Below are 21,095 nucleotides of genomic sequence, written 5' to 3' on the forward strand. Positions count from 1 at the left end.
CCTACACTATTCTGCACTGAAGTGACCTTGGTTAACACCCTGCACTGACATATATCCTCCCAATTGAAGTCCACAGCAACGGCAGTGAAGAACATGCCTCTAGAAATACCTGCATTTTGCTCACAAAGCAGCTTAGGAAAACAAACAAGAATAGTGATTTGTATTTTGCAGATAAGAATCTGCTCAAGATAGAGGTCGGATGGTTCACTGGAGGTTACACAGAAAACTTCAGGCTCATGCTGGAATAAATACAAGCTAAATAGACCATGTAATCTCAAATCTCTGTGCAAAACTATTTAGTCAACCTGCTTTTACCAGAAATAGAAAAATTTGTACAGTAAATACTACTACTGACAAAATAGTGATCAGATTTATAGTTATGAGGCCATCTTTGTTTTTCCTGTTGTGAAGTTCTTGTTCAAGAAGTTATTTGATCATTATTTTTATGTTAAAACGCAGCCAGCTCGGAAAAAAAAAAAAACACCAACAACCGCCTCGTATAACAGGTTTCTTCAGAAGACACAAGCAGATATAACCTAGTATTTAATGAGAATGTGGCCAACATACTGATAAAATTACTTTAACTTCCCATTTGCTGAAACAAATGGTTCCTCTTCCGATTCGCCTAACAAAAAAAAAAAAAAATACCCATTGCTGCATTTTACTTTTTAAAAACTATTATCTTTAACCCCTGTAAAGCAAAAGGCATCACCTGAAATAATTTTGCTTTTCACTAGACTTTGGCTACAGTGAGAAGTGTAATATAGGATCCCCTGTCCATGTCTGTTCAGTGGATTTTATAGTCTTAAACTGGTCTGAACTATCATGAAGCAGTTTCTGAAACCGGTTTGTGACTAGGAAAGTCTTTTTAACAGACACAAATAAGCTCTAGGCTGGATTTGCCTGCAGAAGCAGCAGAGGCTTACAAATAACTTGCAGAAGTATCTGTAATGAGTAACTTCATTATCATTTAATGCAGCCACTGAGAGAGATGGATGGCAGAAGTGTCCTCATGAGGCCTATCCTAACCCTATGATGTTATAAAGGCATTCCGGTATATTTATGTACAAACTTAATTTCCTGTTACAGTTGGTCACTTCTAGAGGCAGAGCCAAAATGTAGTTGACGTTACAGAAATTTATGGACTTTAAAATATGCAGCCATGCTAATTCAATGAAATCCTGGCTTGACTTCCATTTGAGACTTCAGTAGGCACTGGACTATGTCAAGCACTCCCAGCAGTTACCTGGAGATGAATGGGACATCTTTTCCCTCTTCCACAGAGTAATTATAAGTAGACTGTTTCAATCAAAAGTAGAATCTAACTTGGAATAACTCAACTCTGACTAAAGGGCACACACAGCACATCACTTACGTGGAGCCTTCGTTTTTTTCCCCCAAAATTCTGTCTGCATGCTCCATATTACAGATTCAATATAAAATCCAGTTAGCAATGATGATTTATAAAATCTAATTTTAGAAAATGCATTGGATTATAGAATATTTATCACTATAGAACTAATACTGGTTTTTATTTTGACCTCTGAAGAAATCAAACTATAATAACTCTTGGCCTTTGATTCAATTTAATTACAAAAACGTAACTACATCGCCTCTGCGACTCTTCATCAAGCCAATCACCACATGCATTTCTTAATGGATATCCAAATTCATAGCTGTCGATAACATCGGGCTGATTTCTGTTCACAAATGCTCCCGATGTTGCTGTGTTGAAAATAAGCATACATCAAGTCTGATTCTGTAACCCAGAAATAATTTAAACTGAATTCAAACTTCAATTACCTTTTCCTGTTATGGAGGAATATCATTGAGAAAAACAGCATCATTCAAGAAAATAATATTCTATATATTGAATTACTACACTGCAGAGATACAAACAGCGAGTGGAAAATACCACACTGCTAACCACCATCTGCCTAAGAGTGTCTTAAAGACAGCATAGGATAGAAAAAATACTAAAGGACATTAATCAAAACCTCACTTCCAGTATACCATACACCAAATAACTGCTGTAGCTTAAGTGCTGGACTGCAGTTTATGTAGATGTGGCCAAGCGAGCTTAGAAGCACCTACTATAAGCAATATAATATGGTGCTTCAGACCTTAGTACAAATTGCAGATTTTATGTATACCTTCTATATAACCTCCCATTTAAATAACATCTGAAAGCCTCTCTGCCCTCCCCTCATTTTGTCTGTGGATACTTTAGCTATGTTAAACTTATTGCTGATACAGCAGCAGCTTCAGTAATTCTGCCAGAACACAATGCTTATTATGGTTACATTTTTATTAAAAATAATGATGTTTTGCTATTTAGTTGATATTTTTTAAATGCTGGCATGAGTAGATATTAAGCATGTAAATATTTATATATAAAGCATATAAATAATTATTACTTACTAATGTAAACTATTCCTTTTCTATAAAATATAAAATTAGAGACCCATGGGCAATACTTGTTTTCCTAAGGCTTTATTAGTTTGCCAAAGACAACTGGAGCCTACCTCCCTAAATTATATCTTCCTTCTCTGATCCCATTTTCCAGTCATTTTTCAGATATAGACCCCACTTGAGTAACAGGTCCTCTTTACTCATATACTCTTTCTTTATTGTCTGTAAGCAGAACTTGTTTTATAGGAAATACACAGCACATTAAAACTACTAAGACAATCTGAACACTGCATCTGAACAACAAAGAAACCCACTTTTGGAACCCTTAACACATACAAGATCGTTTCATAGTCTTGCATACAGGCAGAGTTGTGCTGAATATGACATATATGTTAATGAACCAAGGTCTTTTTTCTTCCATGTCCAATTTCTGAAAAGGGGAAAAAAAAACCAACAAACAAAACAAAAGGGAACAATTTCCCTGAGGTCAGTGGATTCTCTGTACTGTAGGAAAGGATGCTGTATTCAAGTTATGTCTTGTACATGAGTTTAAACTGGAGCAGACAAATAGTTGCTTTGAAGTCACAGTGACACAGTTAGTTTGAGTTAAACCATAAAGAAAGTTAGTTTTAACAATTATACTTCTGCTGAGTATGGCTGTTAGTCTGGGAGATTTACTGGAACACTCAGCCAGATTCTGAGAAGCTGTTCACGTAAGTAAAGAGCCATTGTATTGCAACACTACACAGGAAGCCTGGGATCATTCCAGAATGTGTGGAAAAAAACCAAAAAGAATGCAGCATAACCAGAGGTTTATACATTTTTCCAATAGAGCACTTGTAGGACTTGTTTAATGAGCAATAGCAAAGGAATAACAAAACATAGCCTTAAGATATATGACATTACACTATTACAAATATCACCAACAGCAGACAGTGTCTCGTCTATAACAATCATTTGATGGATTAATAATGGATTAAGAACACTCACTTTATAATGAAGTTTGAATCCAGATGGAGCACTGACCACCTACGCAATAGAGCAGTATTAAGAAGTCATGCATAATTCAGACATACTGTATACATCTTACTGGGCAAGCTGGAGACCTTTTATACTCTGAACATGCCACAGACCAGAGTTTATAGAAATAAAATGACATAGATAAAATGTATATTTTAATTATCTCAACTCTGACAAACTGATACAGAAGTAATCCTCTCTAAGCTTTTTAAAGCTAGCTCGCCATACCTTGTCAATCAAATATTATTGAGTTCATAATTAAGTTTAATTAGGTCAAAAAATATTTCTGTTAAATTGACTCTCAAATACATAACAAATGATCACTCAGCACCAAAAGCAATCAAAAATAATGAACTCTGATCTAGTGTATGCAAATGTAGTTAAGTCTGGGTAACTTCTTGTTTGTATTTTATATTGGGGCGCATTTTATTAACTTGCAAATAGACAGATAAGCAGTCAGACTTCTCCAGTTCAGAATGCAGTAATAAATGACCATTTGAAAGAGTTTTATTTTCAGTAATGATAACTGCTCTATATAACCACAATAAATAACTCTTCTGAGGCTTTACATATGGAATTTTACCTTCTTTTGTGTTTACTTATCTAGTTCATCATGTTATTTATGTTCCTTCTCCTCAACAGCAAAAGAAAACAAAAGCCAATTCCATGAATTCACAACAAATTTTGCATACAACTGATTGCAGAGAAGAACTGCACACCATCACCCTGATTCCTCTTCTGCACAGGATTTTGCTTAAGTAAGTACAATTTTATTCAGAAAAGTGCAAGCTTTCTATTAGGATTTACCAGCTTTTTGATTTGGATAGCTCCAGAGTCAGTTATGATTTTACAGATCAGACTCATGAGGCACATGGTATCATCTATCACCATTACAAGATTTCAACTACTTTGCAGTTACCCCTTTTGCAATGGCCATTAAAAAGACATTGCTTTTAACTACCTTGCTGAGTTCTCTGTATAAAAAACTCCAGAAAACAGTGCCCATCACCATTTTGCCATACATAACAGCTCAAAATTGCCAAAGAGCACTTGGCCTGCATAAGCTACATCAATAATCTGTTCCCAAGCAAGGTCCAGAACACAGCTAAAGGACCGGCTGACTATGACTGAGGAACACAAACCTCCAGCACTACACCAGGCTCCAAAGAAGGTTGCACAGACTGAAGACCCATGTTTCAAAGCCTGGGTACTGCAAAACAACAAAAGCAGCAGAAGCAGCAAGGTGTGAAAAAAACAGCAGAAAAAAAAACAAACATCTCGAAAGCAGCTCAGAATTTAAGGGGAGATACAGTGTTTGCACAGGGGAGGAATAGAGAGAACTGTAGAGCTCTAAGGAGGTGTTTTAAACACAGAAAAGTACTTGGCCCTTTAAGGCTCAGTTTCTCTGTCCCAGTTCTCCAAGCTTAAAGGATCAGCTATAAAATCTGAAGTTTATACAACCCATCTTAATTATATAATGTCTGTAAATCAATATGCGTATGCAAATCTAGAACATATCACCATTTTAACAGCATGAGGATGAAACGCACTACAGGCTGAGTTAACTGTATAGACTGAATACAAGTTAAGCCTTGCAGGCAACACCAACATGAACAAGAGCACATCAGATATTATCTAAATTTTCCTTTAAATACAGACTTAAGACTGCAGCAGCCCTGTGCGTTTGTGCCCTCAGCCCTCACACTCTGCTGGCTACATCTGTCACAAGTTATCACAAGCTACTTGACATTGAGGGGATTTACAAATCCACTTCTTGAAGCTGGCAATAAAATGAGCCAAAAGCAACCAGTCAGTTTCATAAGCCAGTTCATCAACTCCTGAAGCATCAATGCCAGTCCAGATCACTAAACAAATACAAAGATCAGTTAACACGCTTAGGTTACCAGTCCTTGTCCTGACTCAGCATAGCTCCAACCAGCATTTCCTGTGAGAGGAAATTCTGTCATCTTGACTGACTCCCCTGGAAAAGCCAGGTGTGCCTGGCTGCAGTCAGTCATAGAAAAATAAAATACAAAAAACTATTTTCATAAAAAGATTGTAGACAGATGATGCTGTAAACTGGCAGGAGACACACAGGTATGTTGCTTTCCAAGGTATGAAGTAATCCAGTCTTTAAATAGTTAATAGCCTCCTTCTTTGCCATCTCCCACCCCCTCCTGGACAGAGGTGCTGAACAGATGCACTTACACAAACTGGAAACTTTAGACAGTAAAATATGGCCAGATCTTTCCACTGGCAAGTCCATATCTGTGAGGTGCTCCCTTTGAAGCCAGCAGCAGCAAGTGCAGCATGGGATTGAAAGCACTTCCTTACAGCAGCAGCTAAGTGAGCTGGTAGAATGGAACAGGAGGCATTCACCTAATTATGTAAACCAGAAAGCATGCTGCACAGGAAAGTCTAATATGCTTATTTGTTAAATACATATGCTATTTAATAAAAAAGAACCAATTTTATTAGAGGCTTGAGAGATTTATTATCTGCAAAAAATTTAATAGCATATCATTATCCCAGTTAGAATCTAAATCCATACTAGGGAACACATGCATTTCAATTTTCATATTCTTCACCACTTCTCTGGAAAATAAATGCTTTAATTTAGGATATAGATATAAGCAATTTGGCACATCTTTTCAAAGATATAAGAGAGTTGGTAGACAAAGGAATGTGAACATTTAGTTATGTGTATCATGCCACAATCCAAAGGCTCCAACTAATAGCAGAGCCCTCACTATGTCATTTCAAAACTGCCATTGCTTGGAAGAAAAAAGGTAGCATATTGGGCTAATTAAAGGCATCTCAGAATGATGGTCACTCAGGCTAAGGATGGATCTCAGGCCAGCACCATGTCCAGCAATGGTAATAGAAAAGCTGTCCAAAGGAGGTGTGTGAAAGCAGAGTAACAAACACCTACACGCATAGTTTACTCTCCCAGACTTCAGAAATATTCAAGTTCAAGGATTTCTTCAGATGGATGGTTTTCACTTGGTCTAATAATCTTGATGGATTTTTCTTCCATGATTTGGTCCAATCTGCTTTTTGAACTCCTGCTAACCTCTGGTACCTAGAACACCCTGCACCAGAATTCTGCCACTGCATGCTAGGTGAAGAAGAAGCCCTTTTGGTTTGCTATGAATCCACAGAGAGTTTCATTTTGTGCCCTTAATAACAAGAAAAGTAATTACCTTACACTGATCATATTTCACAGAACTTATCACCCACCATTTTTTCCCCCAGTATATCTGATTTTAGTTTATGTAAGTTTCAGTATGTTTGACTGCTTCTTATTATGGAAATGGTTATAACTTTTGATTATTCTAGATACTTTTGTTTCTCCATCTGGTTTTGGGGGGCATAAGTTACCTTGTATACAAATAGTGAAAGGCAACACAAAATAAGGAAAGGCGATTTTGCATAACACCACTACAGTTGGTTTCTGTGAGGTATGAACTCATTCTTTTTTAATTTTGCCTTCTTTTTGAAATTTGCCTTCTCGGACATCAAAAGAAAAGACAACCAGCTCTCTGCCCTGTAAGAAAACCTCTGATTGCTTGGAATGCCAAATATGGCTAAGAGCAAAACCCAAGCTGACAAAAGGCACACCTCTCCCCAGTATAAATAGCATCTTCTCGCATGTCTCATTTTTCTTGCACTTTTTAAGCACACACACACAGAATAAAATGCTTCTACAGGTAAGTATTCAGCTACAGAAGGTTGGATTTCAACTGCCTATCTCATGCTACAACGTTCCGTAGTGCAGCTAGAAGACTCCAGTATTTTCTAATGACATGAGACACTTGAGACTGAAGGAGCAGGTATTCAATCTAGATACATACTCAGCACTGTCTTCATAATTATCCATCAGCAAAATATGATGTGAAAGGATAAACAATAGTTTAATTGTCATGTCCAGAAGGCTCACAAAGGTGATAGTCCTCCTTTACTACGAGGATTATAATCCAATTAGTAGGAACACAGATCATTAGATCATGCATAATTCTTCCTGCCAAACTCATTTTAATGTCAATGGCACCAAGTTTGATGGAAACACTTGAACCATTACCTAAAGCTAAGAAACCTGAGGGTGTTGTTCACATGCCAGGCTACTTTCAAAACCAAACGCATCTTCTCTCTTAAAGGAAGTCACCCTGACAGTTACAGTATTTATATAAATTATAAGTATTTACAGTATTTCCATAAATTGTCCATTTAAATAAACTGGCCATTCGTCAAGATACACCAGAATTTGACCAGACTTGAACTGAAGAGAATGGAATGGGAAAGCAAAAAAAGGAAAATGAAATTACTCACACTTGTATCGAGGCTGCAGATACTGATTGTATCTTCATCTTGAGCACTCTGTTTTCGTTTTTTCTATAAAACAAAATGTACAGAAAAATTCAGTTTTGACTAATAGTACCAAGTACCTCTAGCTTGATCCTGAGACAGGTATATACAATGAAGTCATACACATAAATACATGTATATATATGGTTACTAATTTTCTATCATCATCATTATAATCACCATGCATGTGAATATAAACTCTATTTTCAAAAGCTGAAAAGCTACCTATTAGCACATTAGTAGATTAAATGCTGTTCCTTTTTCGACCTAAAGAGCGTTAAGTTCACTTCAATTAGGAAACTAATTTCTAACTAAAAGCATGAGTAGTTAGTGGATATTGTAAATTGTACTTGGCACTTATTATGACCTTCCATAACTAATGAGACTGTCAGGAGGAGAAACTCTTGTGTCAAAAAACTATACTTAGATTTTTCAAAACACATATTCAACAATCAAGAACTATTCCCAGACATACTACATAGTGAGGATAGCAGGTGATAGGAATTTCATTAGATGCAGGCATTACATTCACATATATTTGTATTTCACTATCTATGTCAGTGACAGCATTCTGCTCTATTTTCCAGTTTTGTTTTAGAAAATGGCAAGCCCTCCCTCATGTCGTTTCACAGGTTCACCACAAGATTAATCTTCTTGCCCTTCAAAAAAGTATGAAATTTCATTTGACAGAGTTCTGCATTTTCTACCAGGCCAGGAAGGTTTAGGAAACAAAGGAGTCACAGAATACTTGATCCTTATTTATCCAGCTGTGTTGTCTTCCACTGTCAACTAGAGATAAGCATTCACACTGAATAGCCAGGATTTAGTTTCCAGTCTCCAAAAGTCAAAAGATGAGCAATTTAAAGTACAAAAAAAAAAACACATAGATAGGATATGGAGCTCCTATTTTATGATCTGACAAAAGCTCAGCTAAATGACAGAAGCTGCACATTGTACAGGTATTTTTTAATTATTAACAAAAAATTATAGATAAAAACTGTACCCACCCCCCTTCCCAGTACTCATGCTTCAAGCTCTTCTGAAGCTGAGAGATTTTATTCCATGAAAGCCAGTAAAAAACAACATTTCATCTACTAGGTCAAGCACATGGTTTCTGAGAACTGTTTCTTCGATGAACAAAGGTAATGAATATTTACCATAAAATCCAGAAGTTTTGATTTCATGGTTTTAAAATTAAACTACAGGTGTCGAAACTTTTTATACTTCCTCACTAGTTTCCAGCCGATCTTAGACTTGTGTAATCATATTTAAATACAGTTTTGCTATTTTTTAGGAAGTAACTTGTCTCGGTTTTTTTCTCACAATGGTAATTATACAGTCAAAGACAGCTGTGCTTTAATGCAGTCATTATTCAGAAACAGAAACTGGATCATAAGTTCTCTCACCCTCGGACTATGCATAACCAAAGCCTCTCAGTTATAGTCCAGATATTTAGCAACACGCTAAAGGACAGAGTAGATCACAGAAATTTCTGGACCAGACCACAGTGAGCAACAAACAGAAAGTTCTGAAATAATGGAGTATATTTGTTTATCCTGTAGTGGTGTTTATTGGGTGGTTGGATTCTTTTTTCTTTCACTGGATAAACTAATGTGAATTCTTATTCTAGGGTGAGCTAGTGTGAAATGATGATGATGAAAAACAAAACAACCCAGAACAGGGATGAGATCTGTAAAGCCAGTTCTTTGCCCCAAGGGTAATATTTCCTAAGATCCTGGTGAACATGTTGCAGATGATTCTTCAAACCTAATTAGAATTCTGTAGCTACAAATGCATATATTCTTTAGGTTTTCTCAAAAAAAATTATATATTGATTCTAATTACATTGACACTAAGTCTTCACTTTGCAAACAAGAAACTAAGAGGCACCATCCATCCCCTACAGTGAGCACAGGTTAAATCAAGACAAAGGATGTTTAGATCTGGAATACAGATTTCTACAAGAGAAGGGTAAGTGACAGTGGTCTACGGATGTGGTAACCTGAATCTGTACTCATGATTCTGGGGTACAGATGGCCGGATGCAAATTACACAATATGAAGTAGAAGCAAGGCTACAGGATTAAAGTGAATTTGAGAAAGACAGGACACCCTGTTACTGTAGAAGTTACACAAAGACAATTACATGTGAACGTCTAACTACTACATTCAAAGTGGGTCCAAAACAGAGAGGTATCACAGGCAACACAGTGATGAGGACAAGTGTCCAAAGCAAGGCTATTTGGCTATTCGGCTATTCAGGTAGTTAACGTTAACATGCTCATATCTTATGTAGAGACAACCTCTTTGGTTATATAACTGAATCACAGAACACTCATGAGGAGCAAACCAGTACCAGCCGTGATGTACACACCAAAAGGGACGAAAAAAGCAGGTAAACTGTAAGAAAAGCAATTACATATTGAATGCATCTGGGGCAGCCTCCACAAAGTAGATGCCTTCATCTACCTTACACTTCATTGTGCTAAACAAAGGATCACCCCATCTTTATTTTAAATCTTCTACTTACTGAAAAGCAACACAGGCACACAAATCCGGCCAACAACATGTATACGGTACTGTCCTGGTTATCTAGAAGTTTGCAAATATTATACTAATGTTCTCTAAGTTTGTCTCAGCTGCTATGCAAGACAAGTCATTTCATACAGAAATTATAAATGTCAACCACTGCAGGCAAGACTAAGGTTTTAAATTTTCTAAGAGTTTCAAGGGCAGCTGCCATTGTACAAGGGGGGTGGGATGGGACGTCACAGCAAGAAAAAAAAAAATCCAGTAAATTGAGCTACCAGATAAATTTCTTTGCCCATAATAAGTGGATTAGAAGCAAAGATTGCAGTGGATATTGTGCAGGGAGCATAAGGTGCTCATTAAATTAATCCCTGCTCTTTGTGAGCATCTTTTACCCAAAGGAGTTACAAGTCTTGTCTCAGTTGCCACAGCACAACACAGCTGACCTCTGAATCTCTCATGTTGCAGAAAACCACCCCTTAAATGTTGCTCTCCATTTTATGTTTTAAATCACAGGGCACATCAAGTAATACAAACTTCACTCCATTTCAGTATCAATAATTTTGTGTGTATTCCCTTCACAAAAGATCCTGGAAGTACAGTGTAATAGCTTTAAGATGAACATAAGCAAGCACTCTATGGCATGCATTTGTAGTAGAACAAGCTTCGGTGCAAAGCCAAGAATCTTTAGCAATAAAATGAATTTATAGCCCAAATACTGAAATCAGTTAAATGGCATATTAATGAAAGAGTTGAACTTATTGAGACAATTTTAATAGGCAGTGCTGCTCCAAGAGGATCAAGTAGCTATTGCACACATTGCTTGAATATCAAATAAACATAACAAACAAGTCCTAACTGCACCATACTGTATCATGGTAGAGTTATCATACCAGCTTATATTGTCACACAGGACTATGTTAACCAAAAAAACACAATGTGTGAATCTTGAATTCAACATGACCCCTGCACTGACCCAGGCATAGCATTAGGGATAAAGTACTGATTTCTTCATTCCGTTTTATTACCTTGCACATGAAGTATCCCTAGTTCTTGTTAATATTTCTTATATGGCTGTAGCAATCACCAGTTTTAATACAATTTAACAATAGCTCTTTTTTAGAACTCCATGGCTTGAAGAAGCATGTGTACTAGGGAGAAAAATCCCACACTGAATGTGCTATATTAAGAAGACATACACTAGTAAGCCTAAGATATACCCACACAGAGAACTGACAGAAAGTTACAGGTTTAACCACAAACATGTCAAGGGATAGAAAAGCTGAGTCCCTTATGGATACCTGAACATGCCTGAGTTACATTAACTTGCGTAAGGAACTCAGGTTCTCCGCATGCGTTAACATATAATCCCATTCTAATATACTGCATACGCATGTTGTTTTAACAAAGCCATGTAGTTAGATTTTATCAGGGTTTGTTTTCATTAAAATCCCATAAGAAGCCCCAATATATTATGGATACTATGAAATAAAGGAAAAATTTTTAAGACACATGACCCTTAGAGTTCTCTATCTCTGTTCTTGGGAAGCACATTAAAGCTACTAACGTGAATATTTCTGAAATTTTAAGCTGAACTATCCAATTAGAACCCAGCCCTGTTTTAAATTCAGTGTAATATCAAAAAATAATCCAATTAAAAGGGTAGCATACTATCCTTATAATAGACATGATCGCTCATCTCCAGTGTATATTAGGTACATGAGTAATGCCATACTGCAGCACTGGATGAAATACGCTAAATACACAATCCTGTGATAACTCCCTGTTGGACTATGAGCAATGGACAAATGCCACCTGCTATTTCACTGCAGAGGATTTCCTTATTAGTACTTGGGTGTACTTGAAACAAACTGAACTGAAAAACATTATGAAGCCGTTCATCTTGCTGGGTAAAAAGGACAGCTTGCAATGCTGTGGTAACTCCCCTTTTCTGCACAATATCTGTAGAACTTAAAAAGGGTGTACAGGTCTGCCTGAAAAAAGCATACCAATAACAAGTATCTGTTCTGAACAGAGACATGTTTGTGTTTACCAACTGACCATAAAGATGCATTATATGAATCTGAATGTGTCTCTCTACACTGAAAAGCATTTTCTATTGCATTTGGGAGTTTGTCTTTTGAAATACAAAAAAACCCCCAACCAACAAAACCCTAAGCCCCCAGCCCACAATGTGTATAAAAACTAGGAATCTTGAATCTTGATACTGTTGCCTGAAATGCTGTGGTTACATCCACGGTTATAGAGACAGAACACTTCCTGGTCTTCACATAGCAGGAAAGAGTTGTTCTCAATAATTATCTCACAGGAGATGAGAAAGTAAGAGATCCAATTATATATTAAAGCAGTGATTTAATTAAAGAAATTAAAGCAATAAGACATTGTTATAGGAAGACTGAATTTACATCCTCTCTCCATCACAGAGCTTTAGTTATTAATACCACAGACTTGTATTTTACCACCTGGGAGATGAAATGCAAAGATGTACAAAAATAGCTTGATAGAAAAAAGCCCATCCTGTGACGGGGAAGGAAATGCTTTTCAGAAGATTCGCTGACTTCTGCTAAATCATCTGTCCATTCTAATAGCTTAGAAATGTGCCTGCACACAGACTGGCATCAAAATAAATAATAGTTCAAGAGCATGTATTTGCATAGGCACATGATACCCTTAAACCTTTTAAGACAGACAGACTCATTTCAAAACAAAACACAAACCAACTTATTTAAGCCCTTTTTTTACAGAGAAATCCATTTAACAAATGAGAATCCATTCATTCTACCAAACGAGACTTTCTCCATCCCCAAAACCAGAAAGCCCCCCCACCAAAGAAAAAACAAAAAAACCCAACAACAACAACAAAAAAAAAACTATAAACCATTTCATTATTTTGTATTTCAAATTGTTTTCTTACGGAAGTAACTAGAAAACTTAAAAGTCTCCTCAGCACACACACGTGGGCACACGGCTAACTGGAAGAAAATGACTTTGAAAAAAAATGAGGTTCTCATATATGAGATAGAGAAATATAAGTAGAGGTGCATAGATATGTACACACACATATATAAACATATGTATAGATAAGCATACACAAATACCTATATACATGTATCACATACATTTTTCAAAACCCAAAAGCTTCTCACATTTTCTACTTTACTACAGCTCCTTCAAATGTTAAAGAAATCTTTTCATACCAGTAATAATCCAAAGGTTAATGTATGAATGCTGCATTTTTGTTAAGTCTGTCCCATAGAATACAAGTTTAGACAAAAAAATACCCACTCCCCCCCAACAAACCAAGCCAAAACAAACCCAAATTTGCAATAATCCAAGAAAGGGAAAACATTTTAGCAAATTTTTTTCTCATTTTTACTTTGTGAGGAAAAGGCAGGAAGGGATTCACTGTTCAGGGTTTTATGTTCTCTTCAGTTTATGGTACATTACTATGAAGGACAACCCAAAGGACAGTATCTCCATCAGACTCAATTAAAAACCAAAACCAATCAAAGAAAAACAATTTGAAGGGATGAGGTATAGTAAAAAATGATGAGGCACAAATAGTACAAACCAGATTTTAAATGGTATGAGAAGTGAGGTAGGATGAAAGAAATAATGATAAACTGGACTGGGAGGGAAATACACACTATTTCAATTCTCCAGAGTAATCTAAAATGTTTCCAGAAGTTCCATAGATGACACAGCCAGAAAATAAAAAAGAATATTTCAGTTTGGTGTTGTCATACAACAGGAGGAAATGCTCCAACATTTTTCTCACCTGCTGTTATCACTCAGTTAACAAAATATGCCTTGGATTCAACTTAAATTGGGTATAAAATTACTAGGCAAAAGATTAATAACCTATCTTCAGGTTAGCTGAACAATCACTAATTTAACATTTCCTGCCACAGGTGGAGGGATAAAGCACCACAAAGCAGACTTCAGAAGTGAACTAGAAGAGGCAGCAGTGGTGTCACATTACCCAGCTTTCTGTATCTGCAGTAACCAACTGGAAATATGTGAATTTTCTGTTGAATACGGTGTTCCCCCTCAGTTTGATTCAGAGCTAACTCATTCCAATTTCACAAACAGGTGATTCATTCCCCAGTTTAAGCTTATTCAGAGATCAACCTTCTGTCATTGTTTAAGGCCAGCCCTCTTTTCCCCATAGGCTACCACTCATCTTCATGCCAGTGCCAGTAATCCTTCTGCTTATCTTTCAATTCCAGGGCCATACCACTGACAGTTCTAAGAGCCTGAAAGTGTGGGAAGACAACGGCATCTTAAAACAAGTTCTATCAGAGCCCAGTGCCCTTCTTTTACCTCCCATCACACATGCTTTTGGGACCGTAACTTCAGAATACCTAACTGTAACACCGAATTTTAAAATCGGAACAGAACTTTATATGCTGCATTCCAATATCACGGTTACACTGTTGTTACACTGGCAAAAAAAACTTGCTTAAGCTCTAAAGAGAACCAAAAATTCATTCATTTTATAATAAGACTGTTTTCTGTATTTATTTCCGCTGCCCTCTACTGTTCAGAAAACCAGTCATTACGGGTTTCATTTTCTCGAGAGAGACACAGAAACCTAAACAAAAGCCTTGTTCCTTTTGAAGGAGAAACAGAGATGAGCTGATCACACAGCTTGCACTGAGTGTGGTAGGAAGCTCTGTGGGTCTTCTCTGCACATGTCCTGCTCTCAGGCTCTTTGTGTTCTCCTGTCAGCCCCAAGCAAAACAAACGAATTAAATAACAGACTCTGCTCTAACTCTGTTACAACACAGCAGAAGACTCAGAAAAGGAGTTGAAGTCATCTATGACACTTAAAGACTTCACCACTGAAGCTATCCAGTCACATCTCAGGTGTTTCACATCTCTGCCAGACAAAATGGCAGCTTCTTTTCACCTTTCCCTGACCACAGAGAACAAGCTTTATTTCTACAGTGCTTATTGTAATGGATTTGAGATTTTCCAGTCAGTGTAATATGAAATGAACAGTGAAACGAACAATGAAATGAAAGTTATATTCAATGTGTTTAACATTAACAACAGGAAATGGGTGTGCATGTACGGGATGCTGTAAGGACAAGGATCAGCAGAGCTTTGTTTGACGACTGGTATTTATTCTGTCTTTATTTAACCTTCTTCCTTCCCCTTTTCAGAAAACGAGGAGAGTATCAGTCACTGGAATCTAGCAGAGTTAAACGTGCTGAAACTTTTTCACTGTTTATTATAAAGTCTGAATCAGATTCAGATAAACAAGTTACATATTTTTATTTCTTTCTCCATAGGAGTTCTTAGTTATGCGAGTGAACAACAGTCTTTATCACATGATCCTTTCTCAGTCACAACTTGACGACTGCTACATAAACTGTGCTTTTAATTAACATCATCCATATCTAAGGATTCTAATATCTATCATATATATAAAAATTAAGATACAATTTAAGAGTCCATACACTATTTAGATTCATTTTCTGTTTTTCTTGCAAGCACTTTTCAGCTGGGATCTGTCAGATCCAGTTCTTCATGGTCCCAAGTAATATAATCGGTCAGCATGCAGACAGTCCTGAGATTATTTTTGCCTTCGGCAAACTGACACGATGAAGGTGCAGTTCCTCACCTTGCATATCTGTGTTCGGGGAGTTTATTACAGGTCCAGTTGTAAAAGCAAGAATAATCAAAGTTGGGCTATTTTAATGCTCTAACTCTACCCTTAAGGGGTTTGTGTGCTTGAAGGCATGGGGACTGGACAGCAACAGCCTGCACTTGCTGTAATTGACCATTTAACTATGGCTGTCAACTACCAGTTCTGGTTCCAAAACGGTTACATCTGCGTATGTAAGAGGTAAAGACTTTGAGAACAAAAACTACAATGAAATTTTCTCACTTGAAAAACAGATTTATTCAAATGACATTTTTATTTTTTTTTAGATTTGGGTGTTTTACTGTTTGGTTTTAAGAATCCAACAGAGCTTCTCATTGTAAAAGAAAGCTTGGATTGCTGATGCTCTGCACAGCACTAGAACCACATACAGCAGAATGAAACAATATCTGTAAACTAAGTCTCCAACTGGCATTCAACTGGCTTATGTTTACATAAACTGCAGTCATCCCTTCTTGTTCTAATAATCCCCTGCTAGTCTGCTTTCCCCCAGCCTGCACTCAGCATCATCATGATGCCATACCTTTAACAGACAGATGCCTACATATGGCTTTTGATCTAAGCACCCTACATGCTGCTCATCAGCATCACAGAGAATAGATAAAAATGCTGCACCCAGAATACTGGGTTTGTTTTCTGCATATAAAACCAATATCACTTTTATTAAAATTACACGTTGCAGTATTTATCTTGGGGTTCAATATATATAAACACACAAATGCTTCAGCTCCATTTCATAGGAAATAAGGCTTACAGGATATCGGTCAATATCTGTGATAAAAAAATTCCAAGTGAGCTTAGCAGTATTAGCAGACCCTAATCAATCTGTGTTATTTTACTTCACAAATGCATCTCCCTGGTGTTCCATGGGAACTGTGGCATTTTCAAGTGAATGATATCTAAAATTATGCATAGTTGCTGTGGGTATGTATAAGTACATGCAAGAAGACTACAGCAGTTTAACAGCATGGCAGTAAGAAATCACCAGTCCCATTCTTAAGCAATTAATAAAAAAATAAGAATCCAAGAGTATAACATCTATTAACCTGATTTTCACTAGTTGACAGTCTTAAACTTTCTCAGCCTGCTGCAAATTTTGTTTACCTTTCTTAAACGTGACTGAAGTCAGAACTGCATAAAGCATTCCAGATAACACCTTAAAAGCATTCTGTGCAATTAATTCATCTCAAACCATCTCTCACTACTGAAAATTGTCACAGAGAACATAAAAAGCCCCCAATATCTAAATTAAAAATCTAGTCCTAAACTTAAATAACATTCTCCATAGCAAATCCAAGAGGATACAGGCCCTTGAACATATCCCTGACCTGTCTGCCTTACACTACAGGCCTCTACCTTTATCCTATGTTTATGAGAAATATGAAGTGTAGTTTTATTCAATATATACAGAAATATTTGGAAATAACTTTGCTTCTTACAGTTATTATCAATCTTGCTACTTTTCTGTCCATATCTGTCTGAAGTGCAGTGTCTAAAACTGTGGCTAGTTTTACAGGTGATGCTGCACACATGCTGCAGAGCAGAATCATCACATGCTGTAAACAGGTTCTGTTACAGCTTTCACTTTGACAATGGACAGACTTATTCACATAGCTATAAATCTTTTCATTTAAATCCTAGCATCAGTCAAAATCCTCATTTTCACACTAGGAGACGGAAAGATGGTTACACATTTGTGATAAAAAAGCAAAACCAAAAACATAAATCCACCATCCTACACAAAGAAAAACAGTCATCCATCACACTGGGGGTATCAGAGGATATTATCTAAACTTTTAAGAAATTTCTTTCCTTACAGAGGGAAATATTCCTATTAAGCAACAATTTGGTTACATTAATAACCACATTTTAAGTCCTAGCATGCTTGAAAGCAGTATCTGTGCAATTTCAACTTAATACAATGCCACACACACAAACAATAAAAAGTAGCATGATTCCAAAGTTACGCTTACCTGATGATGCACAAAAAAGCAACACCACACCATGAGGTACTTTGTATTGTACTTGGATTTTAGGAAGTTTCTTAATATTCAGTGTGATAATGAAATGTCTTTGCTACAAAGGAGTCTCCTTCAGTTTTCAGCAGGAACCCCTCCCCATGCAGCCACAGACTTCACTCGTTTCCTGTCATGCAGTGTACTACAAGTGTCAGAAGCCGAGTGATATGTATTGTCGTGTCTACCTCTGTGTGGTTTTCCCTCATAGATTGCTTCCAATAATATTTTAAACAGACAGAATTGTTTTAAAAATCACTCACAAGGGAACAGCACAATTACGGCAAAGTTAAAGACATCATTAACTTGTTCTTCAAGGTAGGGCTTTGAGCTCTTTGAGCCTCAGTACCTGAAACACAGTCCATCTCCCAGCTCTGCAATTCTCAGTCTTAAACAGCAGCAATGGCCTGTAAACTCAAGGGCACACAACTGTGTCCAAATGTAGATGCCTCAGAAAACAAAAGAGCTGGTAGACACTGGGTGGAACTTTTAAACATTCAGTTTACAGAAAACTTCCAGTGTTTCAGAAATTAAAGGATCTCCAAAGAGGGAATTCTTAAATTAAAAGGCATAATGGCATGAACTCAGAACAGAATGATTTCACATCAGCTCAGAATCAAGGCCCAAAGATAAACTTGGCAGAGTGCCCACGTTTTGCACATAAGGACATGCCAAGGAAGTGCAAAGTCTGATTTTTTTGCTTGGTAGTTCAATATAACTAAGAAACTTCACTTTTGCTGATTCTCCTCCAATCTAGATATGGAGGCATTTTGCAACTGCATCCTATGAAGGCCTGTGAACCTTAATTTCACTGAAACTGGGAAATCTATATACCTTAAACATCAAGAAAGCATTCAACTTCAAGTTACTGCTGCCTTAAAAATACCAAAAAAAGACTGTTGCTACCTCAACAACATAAAATTTCCAAGCGCACTTAAAATTTTAAGACCGTGGATCTCCTCCTGCAAAGACTCCCTGGATACACACACACTGGCCATCACTGGGATTTACAGCTTGAAGTTGGTAAAGTTACAGGATTAGGTAGATTCCAGACTTGTAATTTAAACTGCAAAATAGATTGCGTCCTTGAGAGCTCTCATATCTGCATGCCAAACCATTCTTTGGACAAGAATGACTGAGACATACCGACCTGGTAATCGGCAAGTCTTCGGTGGTCTCTCTTGAACTGCCAGTTTGGTCACCAGCACTTTCTAGTACATGTTTTCCTTTAATATCTTTGTTAAGTTAATTGCCTCTTTTGGCCATCACATTAAGTTACACTGCTTCAGTGTAAGAAAAGCTAAGTTTCATGAGGTTCCTATCAAAACACATAACTTGGCATGCATTATATGGAAATCTATATTTGCATATGAGCCATATATACCAGTTTCCATGTGCATTTGAGCAGCTCTCTTCAAAATCAAGACAAAAATAGCTATCAACTTCCCTTAGACAAAGTTAGCCAGAAAACAATGCAGAATATTGACCCTTAAAAAGGGAATCCATAATCATCACGAGAGATCGAACCACAATGCTTTATGTGGCAAGTGAAAATGACTGATCTAAAACAGCTTTCCTGCATCACATACTGAATTAACTATTTTGGGCAAGTGAAACTTGTCCTCAGAAACTAGTAAAAAGTAGCTGTTGAGAGATATATGATAGGTGGGTTCTTTTTTTTAAGGCATTTGTGGGATCTAATGTAAAAAACAAGTGCAAATACAGGGAAAAGAAAAACCCTGGAACTTTTCTAATCCTTTGTACACACACCACAAATACACAGCGAAAAGTTTCCTGAGTGTTTACCTTTTAAAATAATTTCTATATATTTGTAAGATAATGCATTCTTGGGTTTAGAAGACTTACTGATTATTCATATTATACAACTGAATATTTTCCTATTACTATTCCAAAGAGACTTTTTTTGTTTGTTTAAGACTTAAGTAATAACTGTGTGAAAAGTTCAGGCAAGCATCCATAATGGACAAAGAAAAACAGCTGAATGGATTAGTCAACAGCTTCATTTTAACATACAAAAAGTTTCCAGTATAATAAACATAAAACAAATACATTTTTGTCATAATTTCTACATTATATGATTTAAGGTCTTAACTACATATTTAAGATTTTCACCACATATTTATCTAAGCAAGCCAACTTCTTCTACTACATTCCCTCTGTTAAGTTAGAATTAGAACCTTTCAGGTGCAGGGAAGGGTGTCTTTTGATAATAGCTTGTTAACCTTAACCATTAAATCCATGTTTTGTTAACACTACCACTTATGTTCAAATAAAAATATGCAATGAGAAGATTAGAAATTATTTCAACTTTTGTATGCCATTTATACTTTGACAAGTCCCTGCTTTACCAAGGTTTTTCTTTTCAAGGTATTTGCTTGAAACACATCTAACTTGCACTACTGGTAACTGCACAGTTCCTCTACAGGGACAAATAAAGTGTGTGTTCTGCAGCACCTTCAGCATTACACACTTTCTTGTTCTATGTTTGAAAAGAGGTGCAGGTAGCAGGCAAAGCTATCAGAAGTTGAAAGAAATAACAAGTAACTATCTAATGTGCAATAAGTTAGGGTATTGTCTTCCAGTGAAGGTATTCCACAATACTTTAAGAACTAAAAATATATGAGGCCAACCTGGGACTTGCATTTAATTCTAGGCTTTACCTGCTGCAACCGAGTAATTCCACTTCTAAGCCAATAGCACTTCATCTGCTCACATCATTTACGGATTAATTCCACTCTAAGAAGTACTTCAAAATTTGTTTTAATAAGAGGCTTATAGGTTACTGAAGATTCTTTAAATCATAAGGGTAATACATCAGTCTAAGAATGAAGAATAACCATGAGAGATGGGCATGCACTAAGGAGTCAAACATGAATAAATATGTAGATTCAAGATACGATGCCTGAGCAAACAAAAAAAAGTAATTTAAAGGAATAATCATCTCCTTTTCCCTTTGATTAATTAGTAATATTTCACTTTTTCTTAAACACCTTGTATCCTGTAAATTATTAAGATATATATATGCACACACAGAGATAATTA

At 36.6% G+C, this 21,095-nt stretch overlaps 1 protein-coding gene across 3 annotated transcripts in view; it reads right to left on the minus strand.

The window, feature by feature from the left end:
- ARHGEF3 (Rho guanine nucleotide exchange factor 3) overlaps positions 1-21,095 on the minus strand; it is a 121,454-nt gene that overhangs the window by 49,202 nt on the left and 51,157 nt on the right. For 2 of the 3 annotated variants that reach the window (XM_062610762.1, XM_062610761.1), the window contains one exon: positions 7,762-7,824. In XM_062610762.1, the coding sequence (XP_062466746.1) occupies positions 7,762-7,824 (63 nt within the window). Of the gene's footprint in view, positions 1-7,761; positions 7,825-17,990; positions 18,098-21,095 lie in introns of those variants that run through there. The other variant, XM_062610764.1, reaches the window with a different exon arrangement.

The sequence above is a fragment of the Pezoporus occidentalis genome, unplaced genomic scaffold, assembly GCF_034315485.1.
Source record: "Pezoporus occidentalis ecotype Australia unplaced genomic scaffold, CSIRO_AGI_Poc_V1 ctg149, whole genome shotgun sequence".
In the NCBI taxonomy this organism is placed as follows: Eukaryota; Metazoa; Chordata; class Aves; order Psittaciformes; family Psittacidae; genus Pezoporus; species Pezoporus occidentalis.